Source organism: Panulirus ornatus, chromosome 32, assembly GCF_036320965.1.
Source record: "Panulirus ornatus isolate Po-2019 chromosome 32, ASM3632096v1, whole genome shotgun sequence".
NCBI lineage: Eukaryota > Metazoa > Arthropoda > Malacostraca > Decapoda > Palinuridae > Panulirus > Panulirus ornatus.
The window spans coordinates 27,887,075-27,901,311 of NC_092255.1; the positions used below are offsets into that span (position 1 = coordinate 27,887,075).

General features: G+C 38.5%; 3 protein-coding genes across 6 annotated transcripts in view; 2 read left to right on the plus strand and 1 right to left on the minus strand.

Moving 5' to 3' along the window:
* The window catches only part of LOC139759257 (RNA-binding protein 5-like), a 74,241-nt gene extending 74,105 nt beyond the window's left edge, over positions 1 to 136 (plus strand). The window contains exon 18 of the mRNA XM_071681397.1: positions 1 to 136. Within this exon, the coding sequence (XP_071537498.1) occupies positions 1 to 6 (6 nt within the window). The 3' untranslated portion in view covers positions 7 to 136.
* LOC139759260 (uncharacterized) overlaps positions 18 to 14,237 on the minus strand; it is a 22,898-nt gene continuing 8,678 nt past the window's right edge. For 3 of the 4 annotated variants that reach the window (XM_071681399.1, XM_071681400.1, XM_071681402.1), the window contains 7 exons: positions 13,540 to 13,648; positions 11,250 to 11,353; positions 10,337 to 10,451; positions 4,469 to 4,540; positions 4,065 to 4,181; positions 2,459 to 2,619; positions 18 to 155 (listed from right to left, as the gene is read on the minus strand). In XM_071681399.1, coding sequence (XP_071537500.1) covers positions 55 to 155; positions 2,459 to 2,619; positions 4,065 to 4,181; positions 4,469 to 4,540; positions 10,337 to 10,451; positions 11,250 to 11,353; positions 13,540 to 13,648 — 779 coding nt within the window. In that variant the 3' untranslated portion in view covers positions 18 to 54. The remainder of the gene's footprint in view (positions 156 to 2,458; positions 2,620 to 4,064; positions 4,182 to 4,468; positions 4,541 to 10,336; positions 10,452 to 11,249; positions 11,354 to 13,539; positions 13,649 to 14,237) is intronic. The other variant, XM_071681401.1, reaches the window with a different exon arrangement.
* LOC139759262 (uncharacterized) overlaps positions 13,682 to 14,237 on the plus strand; it is a 22,131-nt gene continuing 21,575 nt past the window's right edge. The window contains exon 1 of the mRNA XM_071681404.1: positions 13,682 to 13,904. The gene's annotated coding sequence lies outside the window, so the exon portion shown is untranslated. The remainder of the gene's footprint in view (positions 13,905 to 14,237) is intronic.

Sequence of the window (14,237 nt, forward strand, 5' to 3'; positions counted from 1 at the left end):
AAATGAACGTTACAGTTAAACCATCTGAACCAAGGCTTAGTACATATACTTAAGCTAAGCATAACTACCATTTCTTCCTTTGGAACTGCATACATAGAAGAGTGGGGAGTCAGTCCTTGTGCAGCAGAGGCAGCAGATGATGACAACAATTAGACCTAAAAGAAAATTAAACTATAATGAAACCATTTGTGAGTGTCACAGAAAGGAAAACAACAGTATCTAAAGAATAGTTTGCCTCAGGAAGCAATACTTAAGGAGACTGCAGTTAAAAGAAAGCAAGACAGAATTGGGAATGAATAACATTGACGGACAAAGCCAAGTTTAAGATTGTAAGGCAGGCTTGGAAGGAAGGTGTACTGTAAATGTAGTAGAATTATAAAATCAAATTTGTAGCACAAGGCATCTTTTCTTACAACAAAAGTTGGTGAACCACTGACATTTTCCCAGATATGTGACATTTAATAATAAAATACAGATCAGCCAGAGGACTTGCTCCTGAAATTATCCATCCTCTCACTAGAGAATTTGTGAATGCCAACAAGGAGTGATCAAGTATAGCTCTTAGTTACAGGAATCACTCTCCTTGGTGAATTTTTAAGTGAGTTGAATTCAGCTGAGTAATTTAGGGGTAATTTAGATGAAAGTGCAAATTGACAGGCATGCAAAAGAAAGATTTTTAGATATGAATGCACCAGGTATGGAGATTTTTTTGTCATTGCCACCCCCTTGACAGAGTTCCTGAAGGGAACAGGCACCAGAGTTATAGACAGAAGAGGTAAGCAGTGGATAGAATGAGTCTGAGGTAAGTGGTATGTTTGGTTAACATGCCATGTTGGCTTGAACCAAGTCATATGAAGTGGTCAAAATTAACAGTTGGCTGTGGTTGGTACGCTCTGCTTTCAGTACATTATACATGAAAGCCTGAGACTTAAAGTATATAAATGAAGCCATTTACTTGCCCGTTCCTATATTTCTGTAAGATAGGAGGGGTAATTAGGTAAAAAATAATATATATACATTTTTACTTTTTTTTCTCAATTTTTTCTTATCACCTTAGATGGCCTTTGGGCTATGTTTTTGCCTGCACCATCTGCATCACTGAAAGATAAAAAGATAGCTTGCTTCAACCCCCTAAATTTAAAAAGCCCTGTGATATCATTTTGGACTCCAATCAGATGAACTTCCTACTTATATAAAAGTCTTGGATAAATTCATATGAAGCATTTCTCTGGCTACAGAAACCAAGTATCTTCATTGCACCAAATTCCCAAATATTATAGACCTTTTCCTAATCAAAGAAGACTGCTGCAAAGTTGTAACATAGTTCAAATTACCCCTTAATGAGTCTGTAAACCCATACTGATGTTTGATTATTTGTATCACTCTTGATAATAGAGAATTGAAAATTTTTTCAAGTAACTTGCTTAAGTAGTCAGTTAAAGAGAGCAATCTACAGTAACTTTTTACAACAATAAATTTATTAGATTTAGGATAATCACCTCTCTCCATGATACATTTAATGAAGCCTGCTGGAAAGTTTTCAGATACAGATAACAGTATCCGTGAATTCCTCTGAAGATGTAAGACCTTTTGATATGGAATATCATTATTACAACAGGATTAAGTCTTTGTGCATATTAAACTTTTTGAGTGTATATCCATTTTGCTGGAAAGAAAAAATTGTAGGGCGACTTCTTATATTATCTGTTGATGACTCGCTCATTTTGCCTTCAGAACAGTAAATCTGGCAGAATAAAAGACTTTGTAGGTAGTAGTTGGTAGGTAGCCACCAACCAGGGAGGTATATTACTGGTACTACCTGCCTAGGTAACAGGAGGGTCAGTGATAGCTGCATAGTGAGCCAGCACTTCAGTGGTTGTCAAGTTGCACTCCTTTGACCCAGGTAGCTGTCTTTTCTCTGCTTCACCCACACATAGACAACTGGCATTTTGTTCACAAATATACAATCTCTCCTGACAATTGTCACACATGACACTTGACAACACTTAACTCACACACCTCATTCTTTGTAACTAGATTTTTCTGCTGTGTGGTATGCACTAGCCCTGTCTTTTAGCAAAATTGTAGGAGCAGTTGATAGAAGTAGGAGGTAAGAACATTAGGCTGGAGCATTAGGTAGAAGTATTAGGTAGGAACATAGTTGGGAGCATTAGGTCAAAGTAGTAGGTTGGAACATTAGTTAGAAGTAGTTGGTGGGAAGATTAGGTAGGAGCCTCTGTAAACACAGCACTAGAGTTGGTGTAGTTTTTGCACTTTATGTGTTGCTCTCTTTCGTTTCTGCTATCATTATTACATTTAACGTGTACTGTCTGTGGTTAAATATTATGCTAAAAATCAGCGTCAGGTGATGTCAGTACATATAATATATACTTCAAGTAAATTAAAACATTAAAAGCATGAGAACAAAGATAAGATGCAAGCTATTAAGTTATACTACCTGCAACTGAGGGAATAGTAATGATTACAAGATAGCTGCTGTCATCGATGATCTCCTCTTCACTTATGTAGGAACCATCATTTTTGACACATTTAAAGTCCTCTGGCAATTCACTCCATGTTTTATTTTTGCACTGCAGTTTTGGTTGTGTTCCAATGGTTCTAAAAAGCAAAGAAATAGGTTTAGCAGTAATAGGAATATTTGAAACATAGTGAACCGAACTCATTTGTTTCCTTGTAAAGTGGGATTTTGAAGGCTTTACTGTATATATGAAACCAATTGACAAATAGATATCAAATGGTTTACTGGATTGATTCCCATATTGTCTCTAGACATTTATTCATGCACTTTGATTAGTGCCTTTAGATGGATTTTATGAACTGAGTTTTGTACCTCAATTTCAAAGCCATTTGCTGAGCGTGGGTGGCAATATGCAATAATTTCTCCTCAGTCAGTTATTCTCCGGCCATGCCAATGAAAGCAAGTTTCCTGAATTTTCATGGAAGGAACTGGAGCACTTTTAGCTAGATGTAAAGGACCAGGCAGGTGTTGGTCCTGGATTATTTGACAATGATCTATTTTCATGTTGTGTAGAGTTATTTTGTGTACACTGACTCTTCCGGCATTGCAAGTTGACCAAGATGAGACAAGTTTTTTCTTTTAGCAAAATTGGAGGCAGTCTCTCCAAGTTGGTGCAGCTGGTAATTTTATAGATTTAAGGTTTTGCTGCTATACAAAATTATCTGTGAATCATTAAATTATATCAAGGAAAAATTTATCATATAAGATGAAATATAATGATAATGGGATGTCTTTAATTTGTAGGTAAATAAATGGCAACTCGACACTCGGGCCTTACTCCTGCACCCTTTAGCATGTCATCAGCAAAACTTCATAGTGATACAGCGATAGTCATGGAAGTTATACTTCTGAAGTAATTTTTTTTTCATTTTCATATGAATATATTTAGAATTGTAAGGCTCAACACATTTTCTAAACAACTTGCAAAATGTGAAATTTGAGGTTTGGAAAGAAAAACTGTGTGACCTTAGGGGGTTAAAGCAAGGTATTTATATTAAACTCTGTTATATTCAGTCATATGAAGTCAAACAGTATCCACAATATGTCTGGGATAAGCATGTGCCATGATATCATTGTCTAGAAACATTATGTTGTTATGGTCTTGAAACACACAATGGTGCTAAAGTTATGAAAGACACCACAATGCTATTGTCTGGAAACATACCATAATCATATATTTTGTAATATAATATCCCTGGTGTGCATTGCAGCTTAAACTCTGCTATATCTAAACAGTATCACAGAATGACATTTAGGTACTGAGTGGAGAGAAGACTTCTGATTTCCTGGGGTTACTTATCAGAATACATCCTAAATATTAGCATAGAACTGTGGCTATCAGCTGTAACAAAATGCTGTGGATGTCTAATGCCACAAAATGTGAGCCATAAAACTTCACTCTGTCTCTGGGCCACAGCATTAGACTGTCCCTTTACAAAATCAGGGCACAGTGTCCTTGAACTATAGCAGTGAACTTGTCCTTTGTTTATTGTAAGCTTGTGTGGACAGTACACCAGAGTATTACCTGTAGTTCCTCCTGCAAGTATAAATGGCCCATGATCCATCAGCACGTGAAGTAAAATCTAGTTTAGCATTATCTGGTACTTGTGGTGGGTTGTCAATACATCCATTATATTCACACCTGGGAGAAAAAATGTTTTGAGTACTCTTTTACCTAGGAACAGACATGTGCTCAAAAGACAAAAGCACTGTGTACTAGTATAAGTAATTACAAGAAAAACTTCACAGATATTTGTGACTGTAAAAAACTGACATGACCATGTTTTTTTTTGATATATGAGTGTTACCAGTTAGAAGTGATGATTAGCCAGCAGACATAGGTCAAGCTTGAAAATGTGAAGTTTGCTTTAACATGATACAAATGACTGATTTATGTAGAAATAATGTGTAATCCATTCAGATTATTACTTGAATGTTGATGAGATCTTCGTCCATTCTTTGTCTTTACATGTTGAAGTTTGGCTCTCTTTCTCTGTAGGTCTGCAAGACATCCAAGGAATTCATAAGAGTATGAGCTCTGATAAATGGTGAATATATCATTTATTATGTAAAGGGAAAAATCATAGAAGACCATGAGTAATTGTGAATCCTAACTGAAGTCCAATAATGATGGGGTCATCTTTCACTTCCACAAAATATTTTCATAATCCCTCAAAATCGCAGTAGATCTCTGCACCTGCATTGTATTTTTCATTTTTACTTCAGAATATTCTAAGATCATGTAAATATTGCTGGATAGAAATCTAACAATATACATAATCATCAAACTATGCTTCTGCACCCTATGAGATTTGCCTTACCGTTAGTTAAGATGGTCAGAATGCTAAATAATACTGTACACTCCAAAGTAGTCAGTCATGTTAGTCAAGAATTATACGTAAGTGTTGCTTAGAGTTGGTCCTTGTCATGTTAAAACCATAAAACAAAGTATATTCCCTAGAATTATTTGAATTCATACCAAATGATGCTGTATAAATTTCTTAACTTGAAATGATTGTGTTATGTTTAAAACTAAAATATGACTTTTAATTTCTCTAGTAAACTTGTCTAGTCAGTTAAGTTACTCAGCCAGGAATATTCTTAGAGTTTTTTTTTTCCCTGTGTTATTCAACAATTAGACACTTGCATCTTTTAGATTTCTTTCATGGTGTTGGACTTCCAAATTCCTTTTATACTCTCACCTATCAGCTTTACTGTTCACATGCTTTTTCACTGACCTACACATTTATGTACTTTTTTTTTTCAAAGCAAGATGGCGCCAGGAAAAGAGAAAGAAAGGCTGCACCCACTCACTTCCATTCTCTAGGCATCCACTCACATCCATTCTCTACTTGTCGTGTAATGCACTGAAACCACAGCTCCATGTCCACATCCAGGCCACACAGACCTTTTCATGGTTTACTCTGAATGCCTCATATGTCCTGGTTCAGTCCACTCATAACACATTGACAAATTCACATCTATTTTTATGTTCAAACTGCTTAAATCTCTCATTGTAGTACTACAGTGTTTTTTGCTGGCTTGGTGGTGTTGCTGTAGTATGAAATGGCATGACATGGGATTGGAAATCACCTATCTATGGAGCTTGGATTCCATAGATTCCATATAATGTGTTAATACGGGCCTAAATACTTCCATATAGTATGCATACAAGGTAATTTTTTGGTACCTGTGTAGGTTAGCTATAGACTTATCAGGATGGGTATGTGGTCAGAGGGGAGTTTCATGGATTGTCGTCTTGATGGCCCTTGGGTGAAATGTTAGTGTGCAGAAACTGATCAAGCTGATTTAAGAACTTAAGGGTGTGATCAAGTCACCCCACAATCTCTTTTTCAACTGTGGGCAAATTTAAGGTCTCTAACCTTTCCCTGAAACTCATCTCTCTTAATTCTGGCACCATCTGTATTGACCTTTGTTAGTACTCTGTACTTTTTTTAAAAGAGTTTTGACTAAAGTGGACAAAGATAATCTAGTTTTGTTTTAATGTAAGATGTGAACTGCTTACTGAATATTTTTTTTATCCATATACTTGAATGCTATTCTACCGTTAACTCCGAAGTTAACGTTCTAAAAGGGGAAACAGAAGGAGTCACACGGGGAGTGCTCATCCTCCTCGAAGGCTCAGATTGGGGTGTCTAAATGTGTGTGGATGTAACCATGATGAGAAAAAAGGAGAGATAGGTAGTATGTTTGAGGAAAGGAACCTGGATGTTTTGGCTCTGAGTGAAATGGAGCTCAAGGGTAAAGGGGAAAAGTGGTTTGGGAATGTCTTAGGAGTAAAGTCAGGGGTTAGTGAGAGGACAAGAGCAAGGGAAGGAGTAGCACTACTCCTGAAACAGGAGTGATGGGAGTATGTGATAGGGTGTAAGAAAGTAAACTCTAGATTGATATGGGTAAAACTGAAAGTGGATGAGAGAGATGGGTGATTGTTGGTGCATATATGCACCTGGGCATGAGAAGAAAGATCATGAGTGGCAAGTGTTTTGGGAGCAGCTGAGTGAGTGTTTTAGTAGTTTTGATGCACGAGACTGGGTTATAGTGATGGGTGATTTGAATGCAAAGGTGAGTAATGTGGCACTTGAGGGAATAATTGTGTACATGGGGTGTTCAGTGTTGTAAATGGAAATGGTGAAGAGCTTGTAGATTTATGTGCTGAAATAGGACTGGTGATTGGGAATACCTGGTTTAAAAAGAGAGATATACATATGTATACGTATGTAAGTAGGAGAGATGGCCAGAGAGCATTATTGGATTACGTGTTAATTGATAGGCACGTGAAAGAGAGATTTTTGGATGTAAATGTGCTGAGAGGTGCAACTAGAGGGATGTCTGATCATTATCTTGTGTAGGCAAAGGTGAAGATTTGTAGAGGTTTTCAGAAAAGAAGAGAGAATGTTGGGGGGAAAAGAGTGGTGAGAGTAAGTGAGCTTGGGAAGGAGACTTGTGTCCAAGAGAGACTGATTACAGAATGGAAAAAGGTGAGAACAAAGGACGTAAGGGAAGTGGGGGAGGAATGGGATGTATTTAGGGAAGCAGTGATGGCTTGTGCAAAAGATGCTTGTGGCATGAGAGGCGTGGGAGGTGGGCAGATTAGAAAGGGTAGTGAGTGGTGGGATGAAGAAGTAAAATTATTAGTGAAAGAGAAGAGAGAGGCATTTGGACGATTTTTGCAGGGGAAATAATGCAAATGAGTGGGAGGCGTATAAAAGAAAGAGGCAGGAGGTCAAGAGAAAGGTGCAAGAGGTGAAAAGAGAGCAAATGAGTGTTCGGGTGAGAGAGTATCATTAAATTTTAGGGAGAATAAAAAAATGTTTTGGAAGGAGGTAAATAAAGTGCGTAAGACAAGGGAACAAATGGGAACTTCAGTGAAGGGGGCTAGTGGGGAGGTGATAACAAGTAGTAGTGATGTGAGAAGATAGTGAGTATTTTGAAGGTTTGTTGAATGTGTTTGATGATAGAGTGGCAGATATAGGGTGTTTTGGTCGAGGTGGTGTGCAAAGTGAGAGGGTTAGGGAAAATGATATGGTAAGCAGAGAAGGGGTAGTAAGAGCTTTGCAGAAGATGAAAGCCAGCAAGGCAGCAGGTTTGGATGGTATTGCAGTGTAGTTTATTCAAAGGGGGGGTGATTGTATTGTTAACTGGTTGGTAAGGTTATTTAGTGTATGTATGACTCATGGTGAGGCGCCCGAGGATTGGCGGAATGCTTACATAGTGCTGTTGTACATTGGCAAAGGGGATGGAAGTAAGTCCTCGAATTACAGAGGTATAAGTTTGTTGAGTGTTCCTGGGAAATTATATGGGTGGGTATTGATTGAGAGGGTGAAGGCATGTACAGAGCATCAGATTGGGGAAGAGCAGTGTGGTTTCAGAAGTGGTAGAGGATGTGTGGATCAGGTGTTTGCTTTGAAGAATGTATGTGAGAAATACTTAGAAAAGCAAATGGATTTGTATGTAGCATTTATGGATCTGGAGACGGCATATGATAGACCTGATAGAGATGCTCTGTGGAAGGTATTAAGAATATATGGTGTGGGAGGTAAGTTGTTAGAAGCAGTGAAAAGTTTTTATCGAGGATGTAAGGCATGTGTACATGTAGGAAGAGAGGAAAGTGATTGGTTCACAGTGAATGTAGGTTTGCGGCAGGGGTGTGTGATGTCTCCATGGTTGTTTAATTTGTTTATGGATGGGGTAGTAGGGAGGTGAATGCAAGAGTTTTGGAAAGAGGGGCAAGTATGAAGTCTGTTGGGAATGAGAGAGCTTGGGAAGTGAGTCAGTTGTTGTTCGCTGATGATGCAGCACTGGTGGCTGATTCATGTGAGAAACTGCAGAAGCTGGTGACTGAGTTTGGTAAAGTGTGTGAAAGAAGAAAGTTAAGAGTAAATTTGAATAAGAGCAAGGTTATTAGGTACAGTGGGGTTGAGGGTCAAGTCAATTGGGAGGTAAGTTTGAATGGAGAAAAACTGGAGGAAGTAAAGTGTTTTAGATATCTGGGAGTGGATCTGGCAGCGGATGGAACCATGGAAGCGGAAGTGGATCATAGGGTAGGGGAGGGGGCGAAAATTCTGGGAGCCTTGAAGAATATGTGGAAGTCGAGAACATTATCTCGGAAAGCAAAAATGGGTATGTTTGAAGGAATAGTGGTTCCAACAATGTTGTATGGTTGCGAGGCATGGGCTATGGATAGAGTTGTGCGCAGGAGGATGGATGTGCTGGAAATGAGATGTTTGAGGACAATGTGTGGTGTGAGGTGGTTTGATCGAGTAAGTAACGTAAGGGTAAGAGAGATGTGTGGAAATAAAAAGAGCGTGGTTGAGAGAGCAGAAGAGGGTGTTTTGAAATGGTTTGGGCACATGAAGAGAATGAGTGAGGAAAGACTGACCAAGAGGATATATGTGTCGGAGGTGGAGGGAACGAGGAGAAGTGGGAGGCCAAATTGGAGGTGGAAAGATGGAGTGAAAAAGATTTTGTGTGATCGGGGCCTGAACATGCAGGCCTCTCAACCTCCTGTATGTTCAGGCCCCGATCACTCAAAATCTTTTTCACTCCATCCTTCCACCTCCAATTTGGTCTCCTGATACTTGTTCCATCCATCTCTGACACGCATATCCTCACTGTCAACTTTTCCTCACTCATTCTCTCCTTATGTCCAAACCATTCCAACACACCCTCTTCTACTCTCTCAACCACGCTCTTTTTATTTTCTCCAGGTATACTCTATGATAAGAACTCTATAGGAAAAATGTTTGGTCAGGAAGATAACCCTTCTTATACATGTTTCAGTGGCTTGTACAGTGTTGGATCACCAGCATGACAGATCTCCAGGAATTTCATCTTGTTCTTGAGCAGAGTGCCAATCCGTTAGTAAGATAATTTGAAAGCAATTGGGTGACTATACAAGAGAAATTTGAAAGCAGTTGGGTGACTATACAAGAGGAACTGCATGAGTGAGAAACATCATGGTTTCAGGAAAAGGGTTGTATGTGTTGCAAACCTTTTGGATTTCTATGAGAGGGAGCTCTGTTTGAAGCAAAGGAGGAGGCTGGTTGGATTACCTTATCAGGACTGCCAGAAAATTTTTGACACTGTGTCACAGAGGAAGATGGTAAAGAAGTTGTATCATCAGGCAGGATTAAGCTGGAGATTACCTCAATAGATAAAGGATTTTCATGGTGGGAGGAAATAAACGACACATGTCAAGAGAGGCTTCTCATAATGAGTTGTCACAAGTGAAGTTCTGCAAGTTCTGCTTTAGGACCATTGCTTTTCTTGATCAAGAAGGATTGGACTCCTAACTACACATGTATCCGTATGATGCCAGTCATGAGGGAGCCAGGAGGATTGTAGCAATCTACAATGGGACCTAGATTGTCTAAGCTGCAAACCTGGTCTGATACATGGGTCATGAAATTCAGCCCAAGCAAATGCTAGGTAATGAGGATGGAACACTGAAAGTCCTCGATATAGATACTATTTAGCATGAAATCGTTACCTTATCACAACTTTTAAGGTAAACAATGAACAGTTCATCAAAAGCAAGGATTGGACAACCAGAGGCCATAACATGAAATTGAGCATGAAACTTATTAGATGCAGAGAAGTACTTTTACAGTACCTTGTAAGGGTAATGAATGAATGGAATAATTTGAATAATGATACAGTGAATGCAGACAGCATACAGGAGTTTCAAAAGTTGCTTGTGACAGTAGATGATGTTAGAGATGGAGACCTATGATTGTAAACTTCCCTCCCTGCACAGTGCACAGAGTAATTGCTTACTTGTAGCCTATTAAGCAGGTATATTTTACCACAGTTCCTTCTTCCTTAGCGTGGCCATTCCAATCATAGGATGCATGATCAGGCTTTGCTGGTGGGGAGTCTGTGCAACCCTTATCTGTAAATTAGGATGTCAGTGTATATATAAATGATCCTGGAATATGCAACTGACAGAATGAACTCGTATTAGTCTGCTAACATGGTCCACACTCTTAACATTATCCTCAATTCATCATTGTCATATAATAAACTTCATGCAATTAGCTGTATTTATGAGCTCGTTACTGACCTAATTTGGAACTTTTGATTATCCACAAGCACATCCCTAATGTCTGTAACCAAGTAACTGTGTTGAGAAATTTCTCATTTTTGTAAATGCACAAACACAAGTAGTACATATTGTGTAAGTCCTCCATGTAATTTATGAATCATACAACTCCAGCTAAGATTCCCCCATGGGTCTCATGCAGCTTCAAATCTGCACTCCATCTAAGAGCATGCAAAAGATAGACTCCTTTGTGGTGAGATGCTTGATATAACTACACTTTTCTATCCACTGATGGTGAAGAATCTCCAAAAGTTACTTCTTACTTGTGTTGTAACCACTTGCAGGCAGAGTCCAGCAGTACCCATAAGTACATAAAGTATCTATAAATACAATTTCGTAATTCCTATAAAGACTAAACATAAATGCAGATGATTAGTAGCATATGTGCACACTATGTCACATAGTTTGTATGCATATATTCCCTTGTTATATGAAATATCTTAAACTGTTTGTGACAGTAGTTATCCTTATGCATGTGTACATCCATACTATACCTAGGTATCAGGTATGAAAGTAGCCTGCACCAGGTTGTCATACAGTACCTTCTTCAGTCCATACTATACCCTGGTATCTAGGTATCAAATTAACCTGGAACATGTGGTGCCATACAGTTTAAGCTATGAGGAATAGAGGTCCAAGTCACCTTCTCGTGGTCACACACAGACACTTCTTTCTCTGTTTCGGTGCTAAGGCTGAGGGGAAGATATGTTACATTATCAGAGATCATGTAGTGATACCGATAACGCAGATAAATCATGCAACAAGTATCGGATCAATACAAGAAAGATCTTATAATCCTTTAAATCATATGGAAAATGTGCTAACATATGTGTTGCATGATCAAATTCAAAACATGATACAAGTCAAAGAAAAAATTTTTGAAATTATAAAGAAGCTCTAACACAGATCATGTAAAACCAAGATGTTATGACTATATTGTATGACACATCAAATTTGGCAAACAAGTTCAGAATGACCAATGCCAGAAAAGTACAATAAGTCATATCATTAAATTGAAAAAATGTTTTCCAGTTTCATCGTGTAATGAAAGACAAAAAAAAGGCAGTCATAAACATAAATGGACAAAAACGTATTTAGTGTCAATTACAGATAAGCAGTAAGGAATTATATATGTCTTTTAACAAGTTATATCCTGTACTCAGCACCAAATGTACAAGGCTCAGGTGGCCATATGTCTTATACATAAAGAGTGACTTAAAGAAATATCTATTGCCCTTGATCAACGGGTCTAGTAGTGTAAGGTGCTCATGTATCATCACTCACTAATTATATTAAAGCTTGTAAAGAATTCTTTTTCCAAAAAATTCAATCTATAACATTCCCAGTCTCTAGACTTCATAAGGTGACAAAATTGATATAAAGAATGGTTGGTATTATGGTGGCATGTTTCCAGATATCTATAGCCAAGATGGTTCATGATATGTGGAAGCACTTAAAAGACTACAACTGGGCCATGGCGTTGTATACAAAAGTTTGATATGTCAAGTTATTGCAGGAGAGTTCTTTAAGGTTTTAATAGCTATGTTTGTATCAGTCAGAGTCAAAGGTGGGTGGACAGTTGTTTTTGGATGGATTTTCTGTTAGCTTTTCATGAAATTTCTGTTTAGATTCTAGCATAATATTCCACTCTCACCTACTCATCATGGCTTGAGTCCCAGCTATTCCACCGCCATACACAACATAGATATCTTCAGCCAACTGAAGCTGCCATATCAAGGTCACTAGTAATGGCTTCACTTTAAACCCTTAAATAAACTATAAGGAATTCCCCAAGGAACAGCTCTTTTTTCATATCTCTAGTCTGCTCTTACATGACTCCCAATTGCCTCCAGGAAAGCACAATATGAAGGTCCCCTCATATGTAGAGATATCACAATCACATCACAACTCTTCGATGCTACAGCAGCACAACAAACATGCAGCACTAATTTACACAAACTGTAAAAATGGCGCATCCAGAACAGTGCCCATCTCCACAGAAGTTTACAGCCACTCAAACTTTTAACCGTAGACAGACGCCGATCTAACCTGTACCCTCCAGTCACCTTGTTATAGACAATCACTTCCATCGAACAAAACACTAAGTATTCAAGGCATCATATGCGATATGTATACACATATTCACCCCCATACCAGAAGCACAACAGGAAAACGCACAAAGTAAATGCCCTTGGAAAACTACCTAATGCCTGATGTGGAAAAGAATAGGAAACCCAAGCATCCTCTACAAACAGTACACTTTAAACTATGCCTCCCCTGCCTGGTCATCCACCTTCTCAAAAATAAAGCTGTAAACCATACCAGATAGAAAACTCAAAGCAATTGCTGACTGCCAATCACAAACACCTAGAGAGAAAAAAGATCCTCCTGTTACAATTACACCCTCACCATGCTCGGCACACAATTTTGTGCAATAGTACTAAACTCCTTCCATCCAAACCACTCTGGAACTAACCACCAACCCCCAAGTAGAAATAAAAAGCTCACCCTTTCCTCACACTTCAGCAATCTCTACTTACAGGTTCCCCACACCACCATAAAGAAAATTAGTTAAAGAAAGGGACTAGGAAGGAAGAATAGTTGAGGATGACGTAAGAATATGTGAAGAACAATAAAAAGCTCATTGTTTCACTGGTAAATGACACTGCATGACGAACACATGTAAGATGGGTTGGGGTGGAGGTTTTAGAAAACTGAGATATTTATCGCCAGTTTTCAAAGGTCTTGATCCACACAAGGCTCGTGGTCCTGATGAAATTTCACATGTTCTTTAGATGCGTGCAGTTATACCATTTATATATTTACCACAGCAGTGGTAAGCATTAACATATATGGCCCTCCACCACTGGTAACTAACCCGTATCCAGGGTCGCAAGTATAGGTTGCTGAGGCACCAGTCAGTTTACTCGTGAATGTCATTTGGCCGTGAGTTGGAGGTGTCCTCGGTTCATCTGTGCACTGAGGAACTGTAAAACACACACATGCCCATTAGTCATATGATCAACATTACCCAGCATCAGCCAGTGTAGCAGACTGAGTCATATATTAACAAAGTGACAGTAAGATTAAAGTTTAGTTATTACCTTAACGTACCAAACGCTCAACATCTTGGTATGAACATTAATTTGTACATATGGTGCAGGATACGCCGCTGGTGATGATGTGGAGTGATCTACCCGTTACAGTACCATGATAAATGACTTAGGTCTACTTGTCACAGAGGTACGTGTGTGTATGGTCTATCTACCTGTTATTCTGTTACATGTGTAGTGTTTCTAAGATCTGATTTCACTCCTTGGAGTCTTCCACTAATAAAGGTACATATTTAGGTCTGTTACATCTGTATAAATCCAGAGGCTTATCTATGATTCATTTACATATAGGAGTTTACCTGGGACATGTGTACATAATTAGAAGTCTATCTTTGAGACGTGCCTATCATGGTAGTTAACCTGTGAAACGTGCGCACATCCTGGTCTCTAACTGTGATGTGTACACACTTAGGGATTTGATTGTAATGAGATGTACATGTTGCAGAGATTGTATGTCATTATG